At 60.2% G+C, this 23,789-nt stretch overlaps 3 protein-coding genes across 10 annotated transcripts; 1 reads left to right on the top strand and 2 right to left on the bottom strand.

The window, feature by feature from the left end:
* The first annotated feature begins 3,786 nt into the window (after window positions 1-3,786).
* ROBO3 (roundabout guidance receptor 3) lies at window positions 3,787-12,810 on the top strand. 5 transcript variants are annotated; one of them, XM_015884097.3, is made up of 26 exons: window positions 3,787-4,161; window positions 5,385-5,711; window positions 5,908-6,065; window positions 6,136-6,256; window positions 6,327-6,465; window positions 6,759-6,886; window positions 7,122-7,246; window positions 7,318-7,489; window positions 7,565-7,773; window positions 7,978-8,059; window positions 8,144-8,309; window positions 8,389-8,555; window positions 8,639-8,745; window positions 8,819-9,035; window positions 9,111-9,223; window positions 9,721-9,892; window positions 9,991-10,176; window positions 10,245-10,386; window positions 10,455-10,525; window positions 10,598-10,762; window positions 10,835-10,985; window positions 11,052-11,213; window positions 11,778-11,884; window positions 11,965-12,042; window positions 12,111-12,212; window positions 12,284-12,810. In XM_015884097.3, exons 1-26 carry the CDS (start codon window positions 4,014-4,016, stop codon window positions 12,442-12,444), a joined length of 3,876 nt encoding a protein of 1,291 aa, XP_015739583.2. In that variant the 5' UTR covers window positions 3,787-4,013; the 3' UTR covers window positions 12,445-12,810. The 5 variants fall into 5 exon arrangements, with proteins under 5 accessions (XP_015739583.2, XP_085382300.1, XP_085382302.1 ...); XM_085526174.1 differs by having other exon boundaries at window positions 8,177-8,309; XM_085526175.1 differs by having other exon boundaries at window positions 3,875-4,161; window positions 10,598-10,681.
* On the bottom strand, window positions 12,486-18,008 carry ROBO4 (roundabout guidance receptor 4). The gene is made up of 13 exons (XM_015884099.3): window positions 17,783-18,008; window positions 17,418-17,696; window positions 17,212-17,350; window positions 17,010-17,137; window positions 16,440-16,555; window positions 16,146-16,365; window positions 15,952-16,073; window positions 15,519-15,690; window positions 15,288-15,438; window positions 15,078-15,208; window positions 14,406-14,528; window positions 14,051-14,330; window positions 12,486-13,941 (listed from the first exon to the last, which is right to left on the bottom strand). The coding sequence occupies exons 1-13, from the start codon at window positions 17,910-17,912 to the stop codon at window positions 12,810-12,812; spliced, it is 3,123 nt and encodes a 1,040-aa protein (XP_015739585.2). The 5' UTR covers window positions 17,913-18,008; the 3' UTR covers window positions 12,486-12,809.
* A 302-nt stretch (window positions 18,009-18,310) lies between these two features.
* On the bottom strand, window positions 18,311-23,752 carry HEPACAM (hepatic and glial cell adhesion molecule). Of its 4 annotated transcripts, XM_085526189.1 has the most exons (8): window positions 23,145-23,287; window positions 21,174-21,515; window positions 20,884-20,937; window positions 20,656-20,767; window positions 20,474-20,567; window positions 19,911-19,981; window positions 19,773-19,843; window positions 18,311-19,700 (listed from the first exon to the last, which is right to left on the bottom strand). In XM_085526189.1, the coding sequence occupies exons 2-8, from the start codon at window positions 21,216-21,218 to the stop codon at window positions 19,482-19,484; spliced, it is 666 nt and encodes a 221-aa protein (XP_085382315.1). In that variant the 5' UTR covers window positions 21,219-21,515; window positions 23,145-23,287; the 3' UTR covers window positions 18,311-19,481. The 4 variants fall into 4 exon arrangements, with proteins under 4 accessions (XP_085382315.1, XP_015739590.1, XP_085382314.1 ...); XM_015884104.3 differs by having other exon boundaries at window positions 20,656-20,937; window positions 23,145-23,752; XM_085526190.1 differs by having other exon boundaries at window positions 18,317-19,700; window positions 20,656-20,937; window positions 21,174-21,554; window positions 23,145-23,330.
* Between the last annotated feature and the right edge of the window lie 37 nt (window positions 23,753-23,789).

Raw genomic sequence — 23,789 nt, forward strand, 5'->3', positions numbered from 1 at the left:
AAGCAAGTAATTGGTTGCCTTTGTATGGCCGTCAGCTATCGGTCCCCGGCCCTCTGATCCCCCATTAGTGGTCATGCAAACAACCCTTCCACCCAATTAAGCACAGCTTTGATAGCTCCCTTCCCAATGATGCGCCAGCCCCAAAGCAGCGCTTCGCACATGAGCCACTACCTGTTACCCGGCTTCGGGGACGCGTGGCCCCGCTGCTCGCCGTGCCCCAGCTGCTGAGCCCGGCCTGCAGCCCCCGGCCTGAAGGGAGGCCGGGCTGATGAATGAGCTGGGCTAACTCTGTATTAAAGAGCTGGAAATGGGATGTTAATATACCCCAACTGCTCATCTCAACAACACATGGGCTCCGGCTTCCCAAAGGCAGCGGTAATGAGGCGGGCTGGGACGCCCACCACCTCCTGCACCTGCCAGGAGCACAGAGGACAGCCTGACACCGTTCCTCTAAGGCATGCTGGCATCTTCCCACTGAGCATCCCAGCACCATCCCACAAAGCATCCCAGCACGCTCACTGCAAGCATGTACCATTCCTTAAAGCATCTGACCATCATCCTCTAAAGCAACCCAGAGTCGTCTCCCCAAACATCCCAGTGTTACCTCCTGGAGCATCCCAGTATCATCCCTCAGCGCATCCAGCATCATTTCTGTCTCAGTGCCTTCCCCTAAAGAATCCCATTACATTCCCCTTAAGTGTCCCTGTGTGCTCAGCTAAGGTGGCCCAGTCGCTTACAGAGCTTCCTGGCATCACACTCTGAACATCATTCCATCACTCCTAAAGCATCACTAGTTTACTCTGCAAAAACATTCTGCCATACCCTGAAGCATCCTGGCCTTGTCTCCTAAAACACTTCAGTGTCACCATCTAAAACTCCCTATATGAACTCTACAATACGTCAGTGTTATCCCCCAAAGTATCCCTAATGCACCCCATGTTATCTTTCAAAACATCCCACTGCTCTTCCCCAAAGCATCACACCATTTCTATATCTTTCCAGGCATTATCCCCTAATTATCCCACTATCATCCCCCCAGCATCCCAGCACACTTCCCCTGAAGCATCCCACATCAGCCCTCATGTATGAGTGTTATCCCACAAAGCATCCCATGCCATCTCCTTAATGCTCCCTTAAAACATCTCATACTGTTCCCCTATGCTCTTCTGAAGCATCCCAGGTCATCCCCTGGTCCATCCTGTATCATCTTTCCTAAAGCATCCCATATTATTCCCTAAACCATCTCCCTGTTCTCCCTTAAAGCATCCCACCTCATCCTCTAAAGCTTTGAGGCGTTACACCCTGAACATACCATTAGCATCCCTCATAGCAAGCCAGTATTCTCCCCTAAAGCATCTCACATCAGCCCTAGTGTATGTCATTGTTGCTCCCTGAAGCACCCCATGTCACCCCTTAAAGTCTCCCCGATGTTCCCTAAAGCATCCCATATCATCTCCCCAACCTTCCAGCTGTTTTCCCCTGATCACACCATTATCATCCCCACAGCACCTCAATGCACATTCCTAAAGCTTCCTGCCTGTTTCCTAAGGCACCCCACTGTTATCCCCTAGGACGCCCCGCTTTGCCCCTTTCAGGAGGTGCTCTGGGGACCCCCCCAGCCCCCAGCCCCACTGCTGGCTGTCACCCCGCTGCCCCCCCCCCCTCCTGGCACGCTGCCCTTTGCTGTGTCACTCTGCTCTGTATAAATATTCAACACAGCTCATTTCCAGGCGGCAGCGGGGGGCTCTCGGGGGCTATGCTAATAGCAGGGCTGGATGGGATTTACATCCCCTCACAGGCACGGGGCCTCTCATTTGCCCATACAAATGCCTTGTCGCTTGTCATTACCGGCTGGGCCACCGTGCAGCTCCGTGCCTCAGTTTCTCCATCCCAATGTCATCCGCAGGTTCAGATGTGCAGGGAAAAGGACAACTCCAGCAAACAGGGACACGGAGATGAAGTCCCCATAACTGCATTATGGGGAGAGCACCCAGGCACACGAGCCCTGAGCAAACAGCCACTAATCGCTGAATTAAAGGGCAATTAGGTGCCGTGGCGGCAGAATCAATCTACCGGCAGCCCCCCACTTGCTGTTTGCCCAACTGATTGTGGGGACAAATAGGGGGATTAGGGACCAGGGGTTCCTTTGTCTGCTTTCCCTGCTCCCAAGAGGGAGGGTTCAGGAGTGGGGTCTGTATGTGCCGCCCCTCAGAGCCCATCACTCCACTTCGGCCCAGGATAACAGGGAGGGTTCTCCATTCTGTTCCCAGGCCATGCCCCGTCCCCCCTGCTCAGCTGTTAAAGGTGCACAGATTCCCTAATTCAATACTCTGGCATTGCTTTCAATTACCATTCCAGAGAACTGTTCAGATAATAGTTGGATAAACCTGTTATTCTGCAGGCCATTTATTGCTGCTTTTTCCTCACAGGAGTCCCTGGGCTGCTGAACCCCAGCAGGAGAAATGGGAAAGCTTTGTGTTATTCTTAAATTAATATTTATTTGCTTTCTCTTCTTTGCCCATGAACAAGAGGGAGCATGAATAATGCATGGCCCTGAAGATGCCCAGATAGGAACGCTGCATCTTTGGGCTCCAAGGACTTTCCTGGCTGGGGAGGCTCCCAGATGTGCCCCGGAGGAGCTCAGATGTGCACAGATGTGCACTCATTGCAATGGCAGCACGGTGCCAGAAGTGTGCACCCACCATGTGTGCTGCACTCTGCCGGGTGTGTGTGGCCAGATGTGAGCTCAGATTCCATTTACACCCCTGGTTGAAAGCACACGAAGCATTGCCGTGCCTCCAGATATGCACAAACTTAAAGCATCCATCTGCATCCATACATCTACAGATGTTTGATCAGCTGCCACACCGGGACCCTCCCAACTGCTGTCCCTCACTTCAGCTGAGCCCTCCAGCTGTTTGAGTGCACGACCAGATGTCAACATCCCAGAGACCAGTTTACACACACAAGGTTGGGCACCAGCCCAAGGACGCCTCCAGGTGAGAACTTGTGCTGCAGCACATCTGCATCCCTTCTTTGCAGATGTTCATCCAGATGTGTGCATCAGAAAGTGGCCTCTTCTGTGTGTACAGAGGGGAGCATGGGAACCTCCCGATGTGCACACAGCTGTTTCCCTGTTTTCTCCCCATCACCCATTCCCACCTCTTCTCTCCTTTGAGCTCCCCTCACCGCTGCCAGCCTCAGCTTTGTGCTTTTCCAGCCTGGTCATTAGTGGCACCATGAGGAGCCCCTTCCCACTCCTGGGGGGTGCGCTGAGGGGCCGCAGTCGGGCTCCAATTAGTATCAGCAGGAGCCAGCTTTGAACAGGCACATTGCTTCACATGTTGGCCTGGCACATTCATAAAGCAGCTAATTGCCAATTATGAATTCGAGAGATACGTGGCTACTGCAGAGCCATGGGGTGACGGGCGATGCTGGGACCCAACACATTCTGGGATGGGCTGGGGATCCCCAGCTGCCGCTTCCTCCCCTTCCTTCTTCTGAAGCCAAAACGGAGCCCAGCTGGTGGAGCTCACTCGGGACATGCCAAGATTTCATCAGCTGCCCCCACCAACCCCCATATTCCACCCCATTTGGGACCCTCTCACCCCATCCCTTTGCCCCTCAACCCCTCAGCCCTCACCCCCAGGTTACCCCCTTATAGCAGAGTCCCACCTGATCCCTTTGCCCCCACTCTAAAGGTAACACCCTCCCTCCCGCCTCGGATACCCCCTCTCTGCGCTCCCCCCGCTCCGCACCGCTCTGGCCGCGCCTCCCTCCCCGCTGGGACTGGGGGCGGTGCTGCGGGCTGGGTCGTGCCGAGCTGAGCTGGGCTGGGCTGGGTCCGGCCGCGTTGTGCCGAGCCGTGCCGGGCCGTGCCGTGCTGGGTCCGGCAGAGCCGGGCCGAGCCGTGCCGGGCCGAACAGAGCCGAGCCGTGCTGGGTCCGGCTGAGTCGCGTCGTACTGGGTCCGGCCGTGCCGTGCCGAGCCCGGCCGGACCGAGACGGGCCACTATGCTGCGGTACCTGCTAAAGACGCTGCTGCAGATGAACCTGTTCGCGGACTCGCTGGCGGCCGAGATGTCCAACTCCTCCGAGCTGCTGCTCGGCATCAACGGCAGCGAAGCTGCGCTCGACCTCCGCAACCTCACCGCCGGCAACGGTACGCGTCGGGTCCCGGCCCGGCCCCCGCTCCCCCTCTGTCCCCCTTTCCCTCTGTCCCGCCTTCCCATTCCCCTGCTGTCCCACTGTCCCCGTGTCCCACTGTCCCCGTGTCCCTCTGTCCCTCTGTCCCTCTCTCCCGATCCCGCCCCGTCGCAGGTCACAGCGCGCCCCGCAGCCCCCAACTGGGGCGGACCAGGGACTGTCCCCTTCTTCCCACACCCACCGTGTGTCCCCATGCCGGGGTCTGTCCCGTATCTCCAAACCAACCCCATTTTCTCAAGCCTGTCCCTTGTCCCCAAACTGGGAGTGTCTCCTCATCCCCAAACACACCGTGTGTCCCCGAACTGCCCCTTGCTCCCAACCGACAGCGACCCGTGTCCCCATATTGCTCCCGTGCACCAAACAGGAGCAGATCTCCGTCCCCAGACCGGCTCCGTATCTGCAGACCGTGTCCCCTAATTTGTGCCGTGTCCCCAAACCGAACTCCCGTCCCCCATCCCCACATATCTCAGCCGTGTCCCCCAGCCGGGACAGTCCCGGGGCTCAGCGGGGTCGCTCTCCCGAATTTACGGCACTTCTCGAGTTCTTCCCTTTTTCTTTAAGCCCGAACTTTTTGCTCCTTTTGGGTCCAGGGCGGCCTGTCCGCGCTGTGAGCCCCGCGGGACGCCCCGTCCCACCGCAGCCGGCTGGGCTCAGGAGGGGGCACCGTGCGCCCCCCCCCCCATGTGCCAATTATCCCCGTGCCCAGCTGCGGCCCCCGCCCCGCTGCTCCCCCCGACCCCCCGGAACTCTGCAGCATCCCGTCCTCATGGCAACGCTTCTACCCCCATGGCAACGCATCCTGTCCCTATGGCAACGCATCCCACCCCCTTCCCGGCAGCGGTGCCTCCCCCCCCTCCCGGGTCCCTCGTCACGACCCCCCCGGCCCGTCAGGCCGCCACCTGCGTGTACCGGGCACTGCGAGGCAGCGCTGCCGCCCCGCGGCCCAAACCCGAACTGCAGCTGCGGCGCTGCAGCGGTCCCGCATCTCTGAGGTCCCGCACATTTCCTTCCCTGCGCCCTCCGCCCCCCCAGCCCCACCAGCACCCAGCAAAAGGACCAGGGAGGGGACACACCGGGTGCCATGGGGGTACACCAGCTCCTCCCCCTGCAGCCTCAGCCTCCTTCCCTCTCACGCCGTTCTGCCCGCACACCCCTGGGCTGTGTTAAACCCTTCCCCAGGCTCCCACCCGCGGCTGGAGGACTCTGCTCCCCGCATCGTGGAGCACCCCTCGGACCTGCTGGTGTCCCGGGGCGAGCCGGCCACGCTGAGCTGCAGGGCAGAGGGCCGCCCATCGCCCACTGTGGAGTGGTACAAGGACGGTGAGCGCGTGGAGACGGACCACGAGGACCCCCGCTCCCACCGCATGCTGCTGCCCAGCGGCTCCCTCTTCTTCCTCCGCATCGTGCACGGCCGCCGCAGCAAACCTGATGAGGGCGTCTATGTCTGCGTGGCCAGGAACTACCTGGGTGAAGCCACCAGCAGAAACGCCTCGCTGGAGGTGGCTGGTGAGCCCCAGTTGCATGGTCCCCATATCCATATCCCCATCCCCATCCCCATCCCCATCCCCATGGTTTTGAGGTCCCACATATCTCCAGCCCTACACCCTTCTTATTCAGAAAATAATTCCTTTTGAGGGGGATCTGGGGAGTCTTCCAGACTTCCTCAGCTTCCCCCGTGTCACCTGTGATGTGGGCTGTGCAGTGCTGCGGGACGATTTCCGTCAGTCCCCCGGGGACGTGGTGGTGGCAGCGGGTGAGCCGGCCGTGCTGGAGTGTGTCCCACCCCGCGGGCACCCCGAGCCCACCGTCAGCTGGAAGAAGGACGGCGCCCGGCTCAGCGACAAGGACGAGCGCATCACGGTGAGGGCTGGGAGACCCCAGAACAACGAGGTCGGTGTTTGGGCCTCGTCTGAGTGCGGCTCCCCGGCAGATCCGCGGTGGGAAGCTGATGATGGCCACCACGCGCAAGAGCGACGCCGGCATCTACGTCTGCGTGGCCACCAACATGGTGGGGGAGAGGGACAGCGAGCCGGCAGAGCTGGTGGTCTTTGGTGCGTGGGGATGGAGCGGCAGCTTTGGGGTCTGTGCCAACATGGGGCACTCACAGCTGCTGCCCCTCAGAGCGCCCCGCGTTTGGCCGACGGCCACAGAACCAGGCGGTGCTGGAGGACCAGGCGGCAGAGTTCCCTTGTGAGGCACTGGGGGACCCCCCGCCCACCGCCCGCTGGCGCAGGGAGGACGGTGAGCTGCCGGCGGGAAGGTGAGCGGGGTGAGGGGCTGGGGGGCGGCAGGTTCCAATCGGGGGTGTCTGATGTCCCACATCACACTCACATTTCATGTACTCATCCCATCCCACATCTCATCACACCCCACATCCTTGCTGTGTCCTGCACACTCACTACATCATGCCTCTCCATCCTTACTGCCCCCACACCCTCCATCCTAGTTGCATCCCGTATCCCCATCACATCCCCATCATATCCCACATCCCTGTGGCACCCTCGTGGCACCTGGTGCCCTGTCGGCACCGTGGGCTCTGGGGTCTCTCCCCAGGTGGGAGCTGCTGGCTGACAACACGCTGAGGATCAGTCGAGTGCGGGCGGAGGACGAGGGAACCTACACCTGCATGGCAGAGAACAGTGTGGGCAGGTCGGAGGCCTCGGGCACCCTCATTGTGCGCGGTAAGGGGGGACTCCAAGTGTCTGTGCAAGGGTTAAGGTTATGTCAGGGTTAGGGTTAGGGTGTGGAATGACTCCCCAGGGCAGTGGGCACAGCTCCGAGCTGCTGGAGCTCATGGGGTGTTGACACAGGGCTTGGTTTTGGGGTGATGCTGTGTTTGGACTCGATGAGCCTCGTGGGTCTCTTCAGCTCAGGATATTCTGTGATTCCGTGATTCCCTCTCTCCCTTTGTATCAGTGCCCCCACAGCTCATCACCCGCCCTCGCAACCAGACTGTGTCCCCTGGCCAGAGTGTGACTTTCCAGTGTGAGACCACAGGGAATCCCCCGCCAGCCGTGTTCTGGCAGAAGGAAGGCAGCCAGGTCCGTCCCCTCCCCACCTCCACCCCACAGCACCCTGCCATGCACCAAACCCTTCTGTCTCCTCTGCCCAGACACTGCTGTTCCCTGGGCAGTCCCCACCACCTGCCGGCCGCATTTCAGTAGCACCCAGCGGTGCCATGACCATCACCGATGTGCAGCCCACCGATGCCGGCTATTACCTGTGCCAAGCCATCAGCGTGGCTGGCAGCGTCCTGGCCAAAGCGCTGCTGGAGGTGCAGGCAGGTACGTGGTGCTGATGGGTGGCGATGCTCCGGGTGCCAAAGCAAAGCAGCTCACTCAACTCTACCTGCATGGCAGTGCCCGCTGAGCCCCGAGCACCAGTGATCCGCTGGGGCCCTGCCAACCTGACACTGCTGCCAGTGGGGGCCACGGTGCAGCTGCCCTGCTGGGCTGAGGGTGAGCCCCCACCACAAGTGGGGTGGCTGAAGGATGGAAGCACTGTGCCAGGCTCTGAGCGCCGCACCATCCTGCTGGAGAATGGCACTCTGCAGATCAGCAGCCTGCAGGTGAGCTGCACCAGCATGGGGAATGGGGAGACACTGTGGAGCTGGGGAGGGGGCACTGGGATGGCTGGTGGGGCCAAAGGGTGGTGGGTGCTCAGAGTGATGGGTACACAAGGCAATGAGCATCTAAGATGATCTGTACAAGATGACAGGCACTCTGGGTGAAAGGTGCTCAGGGAGATGGGGCAGGAGCTCTTCCCCTTGCAGGTGACAGACTCAGGCCAGTATGAGTGCGTGGCCACCAGTTTGATGGGGGAGATGCGCTGGAGCGGGTCCCTGCAGGTGCAAGGTGAGTCATGGGGATGCTGTGGGACCAGAGATGCTGTGGAACTCGGGATGCAGCTCCCATGGATCTCGGTGCCTCTGCCTGCAGGTGATGGATCTCACCTCTCCCCACCATCCCCAGATCCTGGCATCCTCCCAGGGCCACCCTCCACCCCAGTGGTCACCAATGTCACCAAAAGCAGCGTCACCCTGACCTGGAAAGGGAGTGAGCAAAGCGGTGGCACTGCAGTCACGTACATTGTGGAAGCTTTCAGGTACCCCATGACCTCCAGGTTCAGGGGTGACACGGTGACGTGGTGCCACCTTGCCATGGGTCACCCCTGTGCCTGGCAGTGAGGCCATGGGCGGCCCATGGCGGACGGTGGCAGCCAACGTGGAGGGTGAGACACACACAGTGCAAGGCCTCGTCCCCGACACCGTGTACCTCTTCCTGGTGCGGGCACTCAACGCCCATGGGCTCAGTGACCCCAGTGGCATCTCAGAGCCCATCCGCACCCAAGGTGAGACGCAGCAGAGGTGCAAAGAGACGCAGCGTCCTGGCTGCACCCCCATACCCACACACCCAGCTCCTGCCCCTTTTCAGAGGACACCAGCCCCACGACGCAGGTGCCCCCAGAGCTGGCACGTGTGGCCGTGCACCTGCAGGAGCCCGTGGTGCTGCCGCCGGGTGCTGTGCGCCTCGCCTGGACTGTGAGCGAGGGGACACGGCGGGTGGGAGGGGATGCAGTGCTGCACCTCCATGACCCCCCTGTCCACCCCTCAGGTGGAGCCCCCATCGCCCTCTGTGCAGGGATACCAGGTGCTGTACCGGCGGCGTGGTGGGCGCTGGGAGGCGTGGGATGTGCGGGCACCAGGAGAGCGGGGGGCTCTGCTCACCGGGCTGCGCCGCGGCCAGGACTACGAGGTGAAGGTGCGGCCCTTCTACATGCACCTCCACGGCCCCGACAGCGCCGTGCGGGCCCTGCGGGTGCCTGAGGCAGGTGAGTGTGGGGCTGGGGCTGCAGGGTGTCCCTGCCATGGGATGCACGGTGGCCACGATGTTCCACGTCCCACAGCCCCCAGTGCTCCACCACGGGCTGTCAGTGTGGCTGGGAATGGCACCAGCGTCCGCATCTCCTGGCAGCCTCCACCGCCAGCTGAACAGAATGGGGTCATCCTCGATTACCGAGTAAGTGGGGCCTGCAGGTTTCCACATCCCACCACATCCCACCACATCCCACCACATCCCATGTTCCCATTGCATTTCACATCCCCGTCAAATCCTCATAATCCTCATCACATCCCACATATGTCATGTCTATATCCTATAACATCTTGCATCTCCATTGCATACCTTATCTTCAACATATTCCATATCTTTATCACATCCTACATCTCCACTGCATCCCACATCCCCATAGCATCCCACTTTTCCACTTTGTTCCACCTCCCAACTGCATCCCACAACTCCATTGCATCCTATGTCTCCACTGCATCCCAATCTCCATCTCATTCCATATTTCCATTACATCCCATGTATTGATCTCATCCTACATCCCTATCACACCCTGTATCCCCACTGCGTTCTGCATTCCCATCGCATCCCACATCTCCATTTCATTTTGCATTTCCAGCGGACTGCACATCCCCAGCCCCCATCACCCTAACACTGCACCTCTGCCCCAGATCTGGTGCTTGGGAAACGAGAGCCGCTTCCACATCAACCAGAGTGTGGAGGGGACAGTGCTGGCCACAGTGCTGCGGGGGCTGGTGCCCGGTGTCCCCTATCGTGCTGAGGTGGCTGCAGCCACAGGGGCGGGGGTGGGTGCTCGCAGTGCACCCATCTCCATCCGCATTGGTGAGTGTCCCCATGGTGGTGCAGCACCCACGAGTGGGGGGCTGGGAACCAGGGGTGTCTGCTCGGCTCCACTGGCATCCCACCCCTTGTGCTTACAGCACCCCCAGTGGAGCAGGACGTGGGGCTGGTGGGATGGGGCAGCGTGGCAGAGCGCATGGCTGCGGTGGCGAGGCGGCCAGCTTTCATCGCTGGTGTCAGTGGCGCCGTCTGGCTCATCCTGGCTGGGTTTGCTGCATGGCTCTACAGCCGCCGCCGCCGCAGGAAGGAGCTGAGCCACTTCACAGGTACGGATCACAGCATGGGACCCCCAGACACTGCCCCCCCCACGCTCACACAGGGATTCTTGTTGCAGCCTCCTTTGCCTTTGCGCCCACAAGTGCATCCATGGGTGCTGTAGGGCCACGTCACGGCCCCACCGCATCCTCACTGCCACCCCCAGCTCTGTCCACTCTCACCTTCCCACACACCCCAGCACCGGCACACAGCAGCCCCAGGTAACACTGCACACCCCCAGACCCGCAGCTCAGCCAGGGGCCCCCCATCACCACCTGTATCCCTGCAGGAATGCTCACCCATGGCTGGCGGATGCATGGCGTGGAGGTGGCCTGGATGCCACCGAAAGATACTACAATGGTGAGGGGCTGCGAGGAGCCGGCGCTGTGCTGCAGGTGGGACCAACCCTAACGGGGTGGCCGTGCTCTGCAGAGGCCGGCATCTCCCGCTACATTGCCCAGACGGAGCCCTTTGGGAATGCTGAGGGGCCCATCTACAGCAGCATCGAGGCAGGAGGTGAGGAGCTGCGCACCTTTCACCGGCCCTGCTCACAGCACGGCCCCGAGACCCTGTATGGCCACCCAGCCCCCGGGCACGGTAGGATCACTGCAGTGGGGGGACACTGGCACACATCCCTGTGCCTGCGGCCCCACGTCTGTTATCCCAAAGGGAAAAACCTGGGGAAAGCGGTGCAGACGCCGGTGCTGAGCTGGACTGAGCTGCTGCCCCCACCACCTTCGGCCAGTGAGCTCAGCCAGTACACTGAGGAGGAGGAGGAGATGGAGGAGGAAGAGGAGATGAGCAAAGAAAAGGATGGCATGTGAGTGTGTGTGGCTGGGGGGGCTGCGCTATGCTGGCTCCAGTGCCCACCCTGTGATCCCCACAGCTCAGGGCTGGAGGAGCACTGTCCTTCCACTGAGGATGCCCCTCGTCACGCTGCCTCCTCACCTGCCACCCCCACCGGCTGCTGGGCCCCAGCTGCGACAGCCCCTATCCCCCACGAGGACACTCGCAGCCTGCAGCGCTTCGACAGCCCCCATTCACCCCGGTAGGAGATGTCACATCACCCCTTGTCCCATCGCCATATGGCCACACCGGCACAATGGGATCATCACAATATGTGCATGATTCTATCATGAGTCCAGAGTAGAACAGCCTACCTGGGACACGTCAGTCCAGCTGTGCCACCATGCCATGGCCCAGCTGTGCTGCTGCAGTCCCGCTGTGCCACTGCAATTCAACCCTGCAGCTGTGATCCAGCTGTGCCATTGTGATCCAGCTGTGCTGCTGCACTTTGGCCATGTCACTGGAATTCAGCCGCTCTGTTGTTGGCCAAACATGCTGTTGAAATCCAGTTGTTCAGTTGCATTCCAGGTGTGCTGTTGGCATTCATCTGTGTAGCTGCACTCCAGCTGTGCCTCTGTGATCCAGCTGTGCCATTACAGTGCAGCCACACAGCTGTCATCCAGATGTGAACCTTCCATCCTTCCTCACTGTGCCATCGCTCTGCTGTGCTCTGACACAGCACAGCAGTGGGATGTTTCCTTGTGCCCCCTTTTCCCCCCACTCCTCTCAGACAGCCCGATGTCACCCCATATTCCCTCTTCCCCAGGAGGCCCCCGCGTGGCACTGCACCCTCACCGAGCCCCCCGCTGAGCCCCCGCAGCCCAGACACATACAAGGGTCCCATGCCCAGGGCCCACCGGCCCCACGGCTCAGGTGAGCTACACAGCGCCAGCACAGGGTTTGGGAGGCTCTCAGTGTCCGGAAGGTGTCTGACATGCCATCATCTCCCGCAGGGAAAACACGCTCGGAGACCCCGAAGAGCCATCCAAAGCCCAAAGGCGGCCGCTACCCTCGGGAGCAGTGGATGGGAGGTGGGTGTGTGCCCGGGGGGACTCGGGGGCTGCCCGCGGTGCTCAGCCCCCGCTCTGTCCCCCTGCAGACCTGCCGCCGCCCCCGCTGCCACCTCCGGGCGAGACCCCCTCCCCCAGCCGGGAGCCAAGTGGAGCTGAGCGCAGAGCTGCCCACCGCCCGCCCCGTCAAGGTGAGCGGGGATCCGGCCGCGGAGCCAAACCGCGGGCAGTGCCACCGATCAGCGCCGTCCCCCCCCGGCAGGAGACGCCGTCCCCTACAGCAGACCCTCCTTCCTGGCTCGGGGCTGCTCCACCGCCGGCAGCGCCTCTTCCTGCGGCTCCTCCGGCTCCCGTGGGCACGGCTCAGGGCGCAGCCCCCGCCCGGACCCCCTGGCCCCCCGCCCGCCGCAGGAGGAGCGATGAAGCGGCGCGGGGACAGCGACACAGGGACGGTGACACAGGGATGGGTTTGCGTGGGGGGCTCGTTCATTTTTGTCTGTAAATAGGTGTGCACAGGGCCAGAGAGTGGGGGTAAGACTGAGAGGTTGAGGATGCGCTGGGTGGGGACCGGGATGGGATAGAGGAGGGATGAAGAAGGGAGGGACAAGGATGTTTGGGACAGTCACTGGAGATGGAGTGATAAGGACACAAGGCCAGCTGGAGGGGGAGGTGAGCAGGAGGCTCCCCAGCTGCGCATGTAGCATTTGCTAGTGGAGAGCCCCCTCTGGGGGAAATGATGAATAAAGATGGATTGTAGCCAAGCTGGAGGGGCTCTGACCTCAACACTGCTATAACCCAGGGGTTGCCACACTCCTGTCCCTCCTGTCCCTGGAAGGAAGCCCACCCCACTGGCTGCCCACCCTGGCCCAGGGGCTGCCCATCCCCATCCCCATCCCTGTCCCCAGGGTCACCTCCCCACACAGAGGGGATGATGCCAGGCAGTGCAGAGGGGCAGCAGCTCCCTCACCACCCCCATCGATGTCCTCGAGGCTGAAGCAGAGGCTGTCAACAGCCACAGCCAGCGCACGGGCAAAGCTGGCATCGAGCAGGAAGGAGCCATCAGAGGAGCTGGCCAGGCTGCAGCGGGTGCTGGGGACATTGTCCTCTGAGACAGACCCCCATCCATTCAGCAGAGACCCCCCCGGCGAGCCCCCATGACTCCACACCTTGGGACTCTCTTCTTCTTCCTCTTCCTCCTCCTCCTCCTCCCCCATCTCTGAGGTAGGAGGCCCACAGATGTACCCGTAGGTGTGGGGAGGGGACAGGGGCCGGGGCACAGGGACACTGTGGGGTCGTGCTGGGGACACCTCTGGCCTGGGGGTGTTTGTGGGGCAGAGGGCATCCTGCACCCTCTCCAGGTCCTCAGCCACCCGCTGCGGGGTGAGGACCCCATCACTGAGTGCTGGTGAGAGGCGGCCATGCTCTGCAGACACATCCTTGGGGACCATCAGCATGTCCCTGGGCTGTCTGGGGAGCACAGACGTGTCCCTGGGGCTCTGGGGGACCATGGAGATCTCATCAGGGTGCCTGACTGCTGGGAACACATCTCTGGGACTCCTGGTAGCTGGGAACGTGTCCCTGGGGTGCAGAGTGACCGAGGACATGTTCTCCTGGACTGTGGAGGCCAGGGATTGACTGGAGGCTGGGGACAAGTCCCGGGGGCTCCTGGTGGCCGGGGACTTTTCCTTGGGGTGCCCAATGGCTGGAGATCTGCCTCTGGGGCACCCAGTGACTGGGGACACATCTCTGCTGGGACTTATGGTCAGTAACCTGTTCCTGCGGTTCTCAGTGGCAGGGGACATATCTATGGGGCTCCTGGTGACTGAAGACATGTCCCTGTGGTTCCTGGTGACCATGGACATGTCACTGGTGTTCCCAGTGACTGGAGATGTGTCCCTGGAGCACCCCATGGCTGGGAACCTGTGGGCACATAGGAAAGGTTGACTTTTGCTGCTGCAGCATCTGACCAGGGAAGGGAAAAGGACAGCCTATAGCACTCAGAGCATCACCTAGAGACACACAGACTCACCGGGTCCTCGTGGGGTGCCAGGCGTGGGGATGTCCCTCAGGTACCACCAGCATCCCAGCACCAACTGATGCCAGCGAACTGCGCCGTGGTTTTGGGGAGCTGACAGAGGGCGGCCACCACGGCTCCTCTCCTGCCAGAGTAGTGTCGCCATCGTCTCCTTTCTGCTGAGGCCATCTGTGCGCTGAGTCGACACGTGCGCCCCACTCCGTGCCACACAAGGTCACGGGCATGGCCCTGAGCCCAGCCACTGGCACTGGGGAGCTGTGCGTACGGTCCAGCTCTGCGTGGAGACACAACCCTCAGCCACCATCCTGCTGTCCCAGCGTGCTGCCCCAGCCCCGTGCCCTGTTCCCACCTCGCTTGTGGATGCGCTCCCACAGTGCCAGGCTGGAGCTGCTGGTTTTGGGGTGTTCCCTGCAGGGGTGGATGCAGCTGGGGGTCGTCACAGGGCTGAGGCTCGGCAGCTCTGAGGTCAGGGCTGTAGGGGCAGAGCTGTCACACTTGGGCACCCTTGGGTGCTGAAGCCCTGAGCCCCTCCATCCCAGACACTATCTGTCCCAAATGGGGCCCCCATAGCACCCTGTGTGGGTCCCAGGCACTCTGTAAGAGGCTCAGTGGCACTGAGTGGGGATCTCACAGCATGACCTGAGAGTCTCACTATATATGGTAGGAGTCCCATAGCATCATGGGGGTGGGGAGGTTGGAGGTAGTGGATGAGGTGGCCATAGAACCTTGAAAGAGGGTCTCAGGTATCTGGGTGGGCTTCCCAAGGCAGTACATGGGCATCCAATGGCACAGATGGGGAGTTGAAGATACTCTGTGAGTGTCCCATAGAACCCTGTGGGGGTCCCAAGTCCCACTGGGGGTCCCTTAGACCTCTGGGTACATTCCAAGCATTGGGTGGGGGTCCCATAGCACCCTGTGGTATTTCCATAGCACTGTGTGAAGGGTTCCAGACCTCCAGTGGAGGTTCTAAAACATGGGGGGGTCCCATAGCCCTGGATGGGGGTCCCGACATGTGGCTCACGAGAGGGCTGGGGGTCCCTGCTGTCGCTTCCCAGGAGCCGGCTGCTGAGGCTGCTGCTGCCACTGAGGTTCTGAGGAACACAGACAGGTTTCCAGGGGCTGCTGAGCCACGGCACATCACCATTCTCCTGCCTGCAGGGCAAGGGTTACCATCAAGATCCCACCCATCCTGTGCCAGGGAACCCCCCAGACACCCACCTCAGTCACTCACCCATGTTGTGCCATGGAGTCCTGGCTGGTGCGACGCTGGCAGATGAGGAGGAGGAGGGCGAGCAGGGCCAGCCACAGCAGTGAGCCAGTGGCTGCAATGACTGCAGGCTGCTGCAGCACCTGCACCACTCCGGTGCTTGCCGCCATCATCTCTACAAGGGCATAGCCAATGTCACCCCTATGCCACCTCTCTATGCCCTGCTTGTACCCCACAACAGGCCCCATTTCCTACCCAGGATGCCACAGGTAGCATTGCTGGGGATCCCCAGCCCTGCACCATTGAACGCAGCTACTTGGATGCAGTATCTGGCCCCAGAGCCGTGCAGGAGTGTCTCCAAGCGACGAGTTCCTCCATCCACTGTATGGTTGGTGGGGTGTAGCCAGCCCTCGCCCAGAGACCAGACCTAATGGGTGCCAATAGGTGAAATTCCCTTGAAGAGTCCCCTTGGGATAGATTCTCTTGGATGACCACCCTTAGAAAACCCCTTTGATGGATTTTTTGGATGGGCCCCTCTTTGATGGTCCCATTGGTTAGAACTCTTTGGATAGTTGTCCCACCTTGGATGGATCCCTCTTGGATGGAACCCCACCATGAATCTATTCTTCCTTGGATGAATCTCACTTAGATGGAACTCCCTTAGATGGACACCCTTGTCCCCTCAAACCTGGTAGCCCCGAATGATGCCATTGTGGGCATGAGGGGGAGGTGGCTCCCAGCTCACGATGATGGTACCGTTCCCCGGTGCAGCCTGGCCCACGGTGACGTGCTGAGGTGCTGCACTTGGCACTGCTGGGACAGCAACACTGAGCCCCGAGGACTTCCACATGGCTCCCCACATCTCCCACCACCCCAGCCTACCTTCCTCAGGGATCCAGAGGTGCCAGCTGTTGCTGTCCAAGCCCTGGGTCCCACCAGCGTAGGGGCGGACCTTGAACTCATACTGGTAACCCCTCTGGAGTGCAGGGATGATGGTGTTGAACTTCCTGCCCACATCTTGCTGAGACCAGGCAGTGCTGGTGGGGAGTAGGCAGCGATACAGCACCACATAGCCCTCTGGAGCTGGCCCTGGTGTCACCATCTGGATGGGACAAGAAGGGTTATAGGGACATAAGGAGAGGATCTTATTTCTCCACTCGGTTGAGGCACACTTACCCGCCAGCGGAGCCAGACTGTGGCATTGGTGGGCAGTGCAGTGCCATTGTCCAGCTGCAGCTTCACAGCCAGCAGGTTCCTCCATGTGGCCTCCCACCGGCTTGCTGGCAGCTGCCCTGCAGGAAAGAACAAGGATAGTGGTGGCACTTGCACCACAGAAAGCCATGCATCAAGTTGTGTCCTTGCATGGTTACACTTAAATGAAGCCTTTGGATGAAGAGTGCTTGAGTGGCCTCCTTGGATGAATCCCATGGTGGATTCCCATTGATGCGTCCTTCTTAGACAGACCCCTCGGATGGATACCTCTTGATTGGATCCTACTGTAATGAATTCCCCCTGACAGACCCCTTGGATGCATCCTTCTTGAATGTATCCCCTGAGGTGTCTCAGTTAGATAGACCCTTTGTTGATAGACCCTCTTGGATGGACTCCCCTTGGATAACCGCTTTGGATGGACCCTTATGATAAACTCCTTTAAGGCAAACTCAATGAAACTGAGCTCCATTGGACGGCCCCCATCAGCTGCACCCTCAGATGCCCCATGTGGTGGCTCTGGTGGTCCCCACTGACCTTCCACTCGGAGGCGGGCGGTGGCGGCAGCGCTGCCCAGCTGGCTCTGGGCTGTGCAGACGTAGGCACCGCCATCGGCTGCCGTCACTGCGTGGAGCCGCAGCGTGTGCTCCTGGTCCACCTCGTGCCTGTGGACACCAACATCCTGTCACCACTGTCACCCCCACTGGAGAGATGCCCTCACCCCCTCACCACCTCCTACCTCCCCCAGGGCAGCTCCCCGCTCTCCTTGTGCCACTGAACCCGCGGTGCTGGGTCACCCTGTGCCCCACAGCTCAGCTCCACTGTGCTGCCGGCCACTGCTGTGACATCGCTCGGCCGCCGCACGATGACGGGCTTCTCTGCAGGGAGGAGATATCAGGGAGGTGACCCGGAGCATCCCCAGGACCCTCATGCACTGCAGCTTACCCAGGATGGTGACGTGGGCAGCCCGGCTGTGCCGCTCTCCCGCTGCATTTGCTGCCACGCAGACATAGACCCCCGCGTCACTCCTGCGTGCCAAGGCCACCCGCAGCTTCCCCCGGCTGAGCTGGTGTCGGCCCCCGGCCAGGCGCAGGGTGACGCCGTCCTTCCTCCAGGTGACTTTGGGCTCGGGCTGCCCAGCGGGGGGCACACAGTCCAGCTCCAGCGCCTGCCCTGCCACCACCACCAGGTCCCCAGGCTGCAGCCGGAAATTGTCCCGCAGTTCTGTGGGAGAGGGCACACTTCCCCTGATGGAGACACCTTTTAGGGTGCCCCCCACCCACCCATCCCCATCCCCATGGTGTCCTTACCAGCTGGGCGCTGGGTGCTGTGTGACTCCACGTCCCCTCCGGGGGGGTGGCAGCCCCCCAGGTGCAGCGCAGTGGCCCAGAGTCCCAGCCCCAGCGCCATGGCCCAGCCGCCCGCCATGGCCGCCCGCATCCTCCCTGGATGCAGTCCTTCCTGGTAGGGTACAATGGCCGGATGCGAGGGACGGGAAGCTCTAGGGGATGCAATCAGCCCGGCTGGGGGAGCAGCCAGTGGGCTGTAGGAAGGGTGGGTTAAGGAGAAGTGAGATCAGCGTGGGGCGGGGAGGGCTGCAAGGCACAACGCCATCAGCAGGGACTGGAGTGGATTGTCCCACAGGAGCATTGCAGACTGAAATCTGGGGAAGCTTCAGCATTTCCCAAGCCATCTTTGGGTGCTTCTCCCTTCCAGCCTGGGACTTCCCCATCAGCTGTCATATCCACTGAATGGGTGCACTGAGTTGGTCCTTCCCATCTTCCTCACATTGCCCCCACTCCCAGCACAACACCCCAACACACTGAGCACCTCGGGGCTGGGTAACACATGGAGTTTATTGGTTAGTAGCATCCACGAGTGCTCGCACACGCCGAGCACCACGGGGTGCCCCAGCTCCTGCTCTGGTGCTCCGGCCCTTCGGCTCCGTCCTAAACCTATTGTGGGGGGATCCTGCAGCACTGCAGGTGGGAGTGCTGATAAACAGGTGATTTTCACAGAAAATCCATTGGCAGCAGAGGGCGGCTGGCAGCTGCGAGGGCACTGCTGGGACCTGGCCCACATTTGGGTACAGTGCAGCCAGAGGGCTGGGGGCCTTTCCACCAGTGTGTGTGGGTGTGCACGCGCATGGGAACCTGCACACAACTGCATGCACGGGGCTGTGGTCGTATGCACAGTGTTCTTGCATAACACGTGCATGCTCTGTGTATGTTCTCCCACTCTCCACACTCGCTCCTTCCACACGCCCCATGCACGCTCTCTGAACACTCGTGCTCTCTACACACTCCATGCACATTTGGAACACGCTCCAAACTCTGGCACACTCTGCACATCGCACACTTACCTGCACGGTCCATGCACATGCCATGCACACGTTCTGCCATGCAGCCTGTTTGGCCTTAGCTGCATGCTTTGTGCACACTCTCTTGACCTGCTTTTGACTTGCTTTATTTTTGCTCTCTTGCATGCTACCTTTGCACACTGTGTGCACGCTCTCTTGCATCCTTTGTACGTGCCCTCTCTCCATACTCCAGGTTGCTTTTCCCACACAGTCCATGCACGTTCCCTTGCAGGCTCTGTGCACACTCTGCATGCTCTCTCCATATATTCCATGCACAATCTCTCTGCACGCTCTGTTCATGATATCCTTGCACACTCTGAGCACACTCAGCATTCTCCTGCATACGCTCTTGCACACTCTCTTTGCACACCACATACGTGCTCTCTGCATGTTCTGTGCATGCTCCATGCTCACTTTCTCTGCAGTGTGGGCTCTCTGTGCATGCTCCATGTACATCCCATGCATGTGTGTGCTCCCCATGCGCCCCACACCCAGCCCCATGGCCACTACAGCAACACTCCAGCCCCCAGCGGGGCGGAAAGGTGCAGCTCCAGCAGAGTTCAATACCAAATTAGTGACGTTCCATCGTGCCCCGTGTCACCCCTCCACGCCTGGGCCGGGCCATGCACGTGTTCCCCAGCAGCGCCAGCTCAGGCGCTGATCTCCAGGGCGCTGCCTTCCTCCTGCTCGCGGATGGCAGGGACCCCGGCGGCCCGCAGCAGGCGCGCAGCGGAGCGGGATCGCGCAGGGGAGCCGGGGGGGGAGCGGGGCGGCCGGGCTGGGGCTGGGGAGCGATGGTAGCGCCGAGCTCCGCGTCCCGGTGAGCGCCCAGCAGGCGGCGATGAATCCTCCTGAGGTGCTGCGGTGTCCTGAGGGGGCACCAACGTGAGCGCAATGCCCTGCATTGCACTGCGGGGCATCCCAGCCCTGCCGCCACTCACCTGCTCCTTGAGGATGTAGAGGGCCAGGGGGGTCTTGCGATCATGGTCAGCGCCACGAGGGATGGTCTCAGCTGCGGGAAGGGGAGTAGGTGGGTGCCCATGGAGCAGTGCTGCCCGTGCTGCTGGCACTGCACTCACCCTCATGCTTGGGGTGCTCCTCATCCTGCTCTGTGTAGTCAGGGGGAGGTGGCTCCGCTTGCTGCTTCGGTCTGGAGAGTGAACAGAGGCTGTGATGATGGTGGTCATGGGTCGAGATTACAGTAACTGTGATAGTCATGGTGGTGGTCATGGTCATGTTGGTGCTGATGCTGATGGTCATTACCATGGTGGTGATAGTTATGATGGTAGTGAGAGAATGGCCCCAAATACAGCCATAGGTGACCATGGTGCTATAGTGAGAGTGGGATGGGGTGAGGTGGGATAGGACAGGATGGGACAGAATTGGGTGGCATGGGATGGGACAGGGAGAGAAGGGACAGAAGAGGGCAATTTGGGATGGGATGAGATGGGATTAAATAGAATGAAATAAGACAGAATTGAACAGGATTACATGGGAGGGGAGCAAATGGGATGAGACATGACAGGATGGGATGAGATGGAAAAGGGAAGGATAGGATAGGATAGGATGGAACCAGGAAAGATAGGATGGGATAGGTTAGGAGAAGGATCCCTTTTGTCTCCTGTATTCCCCCAAGCCATACTTCTTAGAAGGTTTCCAGCAGGCACAAACAGTCACCAGAGTAACGAGGAGGAAGATGCCACCCGTGGAAAGGATGATGTAAAGGGAACTCCGGCCTAAGAGAGAGCAGTGAGGCAGAAATACCCCCAAAAGCTTAACCAGGATCATCTGCCAGCAATGGCCAGTTGTGGGGACACATCTTACGGTAGACAGTGAGCTTCACGGGGACACTGCGGCCCTGGCTGATGGGGTTCTCCACAAGGCAGCTGTAGACATCATCATCTGCCATGAGGACACGGGTGATGGTGAGGATCTTCTGGTCAGGGGAGAGGAGGAGGCGGGAGTCGTTGTTCAGCGGCCGCCCGTCCTTCAGCCAGGTGTAGGTGGGCTTGGTGCCATTCTCGTGTGAGCAGTTGAGGGTGAAGAACTCACTGAGCTCCAGCACTGTTGAGGAGGCCACCAGCACTTGTGGCTTTGAGATGGGAACTGTGGATGATGGGAATCCAGGTGACACCAATGCCCTGCAGGACATGGGTGGACCCAGGGGATGGGGAAGGGACCTCAAAACCGCACCGGGGACAAGATTTGGCTGCAAGCAAGCCAGAACCATCTCCCCATATGGCCAAACTCCCCACATAACTCTCTGCTGCTCAAATAGCTCCCAGAACAAAGCTGTCCTGTTGGGAAAACCCAAACACCTCTGAGCACCCCCTCGCCCTTACTGTCCACAGTGAGGTTGATGGTCTTCTCGCCAGTGAAGGTGTCATCGGTGATGGAGACCTCCACCTCGTAGCTGCCCTCGTCGGCCAGCTGCAGCGGGCTGATGAGCAGCGAGCCGTTCTCCAGCACGCGGATGCGGTCTCGGTAGTCGGGCCGCAGGTTGCCGATGATCTCGGTGCCGATGGACTGGACGACGGTGACGGGTTTGTCTCTCTTCAGCTGCCACTTCACCACTGGTTTGTCGGGGCTGGCGCTGGCGTAGCGCACTGACAGCAGCGCTGCTTTGCCCGCCGTGCCGCGCACCAGCGCCGACGGGCTGGTGATGTTCACCCCCGCCAGCAGACCTGGGGACGGGGCGAGACAGCGGGCGCCGCGTCCCGGCTCTCCGAAAAAGGGGAAATCCCTTCCCCCCCCCCCAGAGCTGCAGCGAGAATCCCCAAGAAACCCTCAACTGCAGCACCCACATTGTTTGCACACATTGCCTCAGGAAAGTGCGTTGCAAGGGTTGATGCAGCTCTCTGCAAAATGCATGCGAGGGGTTGATGCAATCATTTGCAAAGTGCATTGGAGCATTGATGCAAAGTGTGTTGATGGGGTTGATGAAACCCTCTCTAAATGCATTGTGGAGTTGATGCAACCCTTGCAAAGCGCGCTGCAGGTCTGATGCAACTCATGGTAAAGATGCATGCACAGGGATGGGATTTTTGCATCGCACCCCCAGCTGTAGAGGATGCTCTTGCCCCACCAACACTCCTCCCCCTGTGCACAACCACAGTGAAGGGGATTGAGTCCCCATGTCCCAGTTTCAAGGCAGTCCCCATCACCCCACGGGGAAACGCAAACTAGCTGAGCTCAAAGCAAACAACATGGCTTACAAAACTGTTCTTTGGAGAAAAAGAAATAAATATACAAATAAATAATGGGTTTACTCTCCAAAACCTCAACCACCACCAATCTGGGGACTTCACGAGTCCCTGTGCAGATGGCATCACTCAGAGGTGAACAAATCCCGGACTGAACAGGAGAAATCAGCTGGGGAGGGCGAGGAGGGAGGCGAGCAGAGCAAGAAAGGGTTTAAACAAGCTCGAAAGTCACGGGACCTATTGGTATGCAGCGTCCGTCCATCCGCCCTCCCCAGCAGCCATGGAGCTCAGCCTCGAAAAAACACTGTGGGGTGAAATTCTGGGGGAAAACCTGTGTGTGGGGACAGGATGCAACCCCTGCCCCATCCCTCATACGCAGCTGGGAGCCTGTTTCAATGCCTTGCTTTGTTTTTTCAGGCTTTTGTGGGGATAATGGGAGGGATTTAGGGAGCATCACACAAACCTCTCCAAAACCCAAATGCTTCCCCAAAAGGTCAATGGTTTCTCCAACCCTCCCCCTCACTCCATGTAATAAATTTGGGAGTTCAAAACCACTTTGCATCCTCAGCCCGACAGCTTCTGTGCTGCTTATGGGTCCAGATTTCAGAGAAATGGTGCAAAACAGCAGCTGCCTTCCTGCAGAAGGCCCGGGGTGGGGGCTGGTCCCTCAGGGGCTTCTGAGTCACCAAAATCAGTTTTTTTTGGGGGGGATTTAGGGAATCAATGATACTTTGGGGTGAGCTGGGATGGGGATAACAGGAGATGACTGGGGCAACAAAAGGGCTTTGAGGGGAAGGTGAAGAGTGAGCGAGAAAAGGGTCTGGGGAGCCAAGGAGCTGCTGCCAGAGCCTGGGAGCCCCCCTGCCCCCCAACCCAGCACAACCCACTTTCCCTGGAACAATTATTTTCACATCTTTCAGCCCCATTTTCCCCCTTCCCACCTCTCTGCTAAGGGAGGTAGCAGCACCCACCCATCCCATCCACCCCCACTGCACCCCAACCGCCCCCAGACAAATCCCCCATTACATTCAATCCCACCCTATTTCGGTGATAAAAAGAGAGATGGGGATAAATCAAAGCCGTGGTGCCGTTGGTGGCGGCCGGCCCTACCTGCGTGCAGAGCCAGGAGCCAGGCAGCGTGCAGCAGGCGCGGGGTGCACGCAGCTCCCCACATCTCGGGCCGGCTGCAGGGCCCTGCTCTGCGTCTTGGTCCCGCTCCGGGCACGTCCCTCCGTGCTGCTGGCCCTCAGCCCGGGCAATGTTTTTTTTCCCCTCTTTTTATTTGTCCCTCGCTCTCTCAATAGAGCCCTGTGTGTTTCGCCTCCCCAGCAGCCTGAGCTGACACTTGTTTGGGGAGAAATCACCCAGATTTGCAATTTTCCACCCCATTTCCATGTGGCCGCAGCATCCCACGGGATGTAGGAGCAGGGAGCTGCGTCCCATTTCCTCGGGGGTCCTTTTGATGCCGTTATTTCTTTTGGGGGGGTCACACTTTGCAGAGCTGCCCCCACCTCCATCCCTCGCTCCCTTTTGGCTGTTTCCAGGCTCCGTTCCAGCTCCGGCTCCAATTAGTTCCCGGCACGGCTCAATGGTGCAGCGGAGCGGGGCAGGCTGCCCGGGCTGCTCCCACGGAGCGATGCCAGACCGACACGGGATGGTCGGGACGCATCCAGGGGGGTCTGGGGGGGCAATGGGGGCACATGGGAGGATGCTCAGTGCTTTTGGGGCACACTGATGGATGTCTGCAGGATGCTC

The sequence above is a fragment of the Coturnix japonica genome, chromosome 34 (assembly GCF_054131305.1).
Source record: "Coturnix japonica strain WE chromosome 34, WE-NBRP24, whole genome shotgun sequence".
Classification (NCBI taxonomy): domain Eukaryota; kingdom Metazoa; phylum Chordata; class Aves; order Galliformes; family Phasianidae; genus Coturnix; species Coturnix japonica.

Coding starts and splice junctions, on each gene's coding strand:
- ROBO3 (XM_085526176.1), top strand. CDS start 4,014: ATGCTGCGGTACCTGCTAAAGACGCTGCTGCAGATGAACCTGTTCGCG. Junction 8,310..8,388: donor TACATTGTGGAAGCTTTCAG/GTACCCCATGAC, acceptor TGTGCCTGGCAG/TGAGGCCATGGGCGGCCCAT. Junction 10,986..11,051: donor AGCAAAGAAAAGGATGGCAT/GTGAGTGTGTGT, acceptor TGATCCCCACAG/CTCAGGGCTGGAGGAGCACT.
- ROBO4 (XM_015884099.3), bottom strand. CDS start 17,912: ATGCGGGCGGCCATGGCGGGCGGCTGGGCCATGGCGCTGGGGCTGGGA. Junction 17,351..17,417: donor TGCCCACGTCACCATCCTGG/GTAAGCTGCAGT, acceptor TCCTCCCTGCAG/AGAAGCCCGTCATCGTGCGG. Junction 15,439..15,518: donor TGCTACCTGTGGCATCCTGG/GTAGGAAATGGG, acceptor ATGCCCTTGTAG/AGATGATGGCGGCAAGCACC.
- HEPACAM (XM_085526188.1), bottom strand. CDS start 23,208: ATGTGGGGAGCTGCGTGCACCCCGCGCCTGCTGCACGCTGCCTGGCTC. Junction 20,568..20,655: donor CGTGAAGCTCACTGTCTACC/GTAAGATGTGTC, acceptor GCTCTCTCTTAG/GCCGGAGTTCCCTTTACATC. Junction 19,844..19,910: donor GGAGCACCCCAAGCATGAGG/GTGAGTGCAGTG, acceptor CCCTTCCCGCAG/CTGAGACCATCCCTCGTGGC.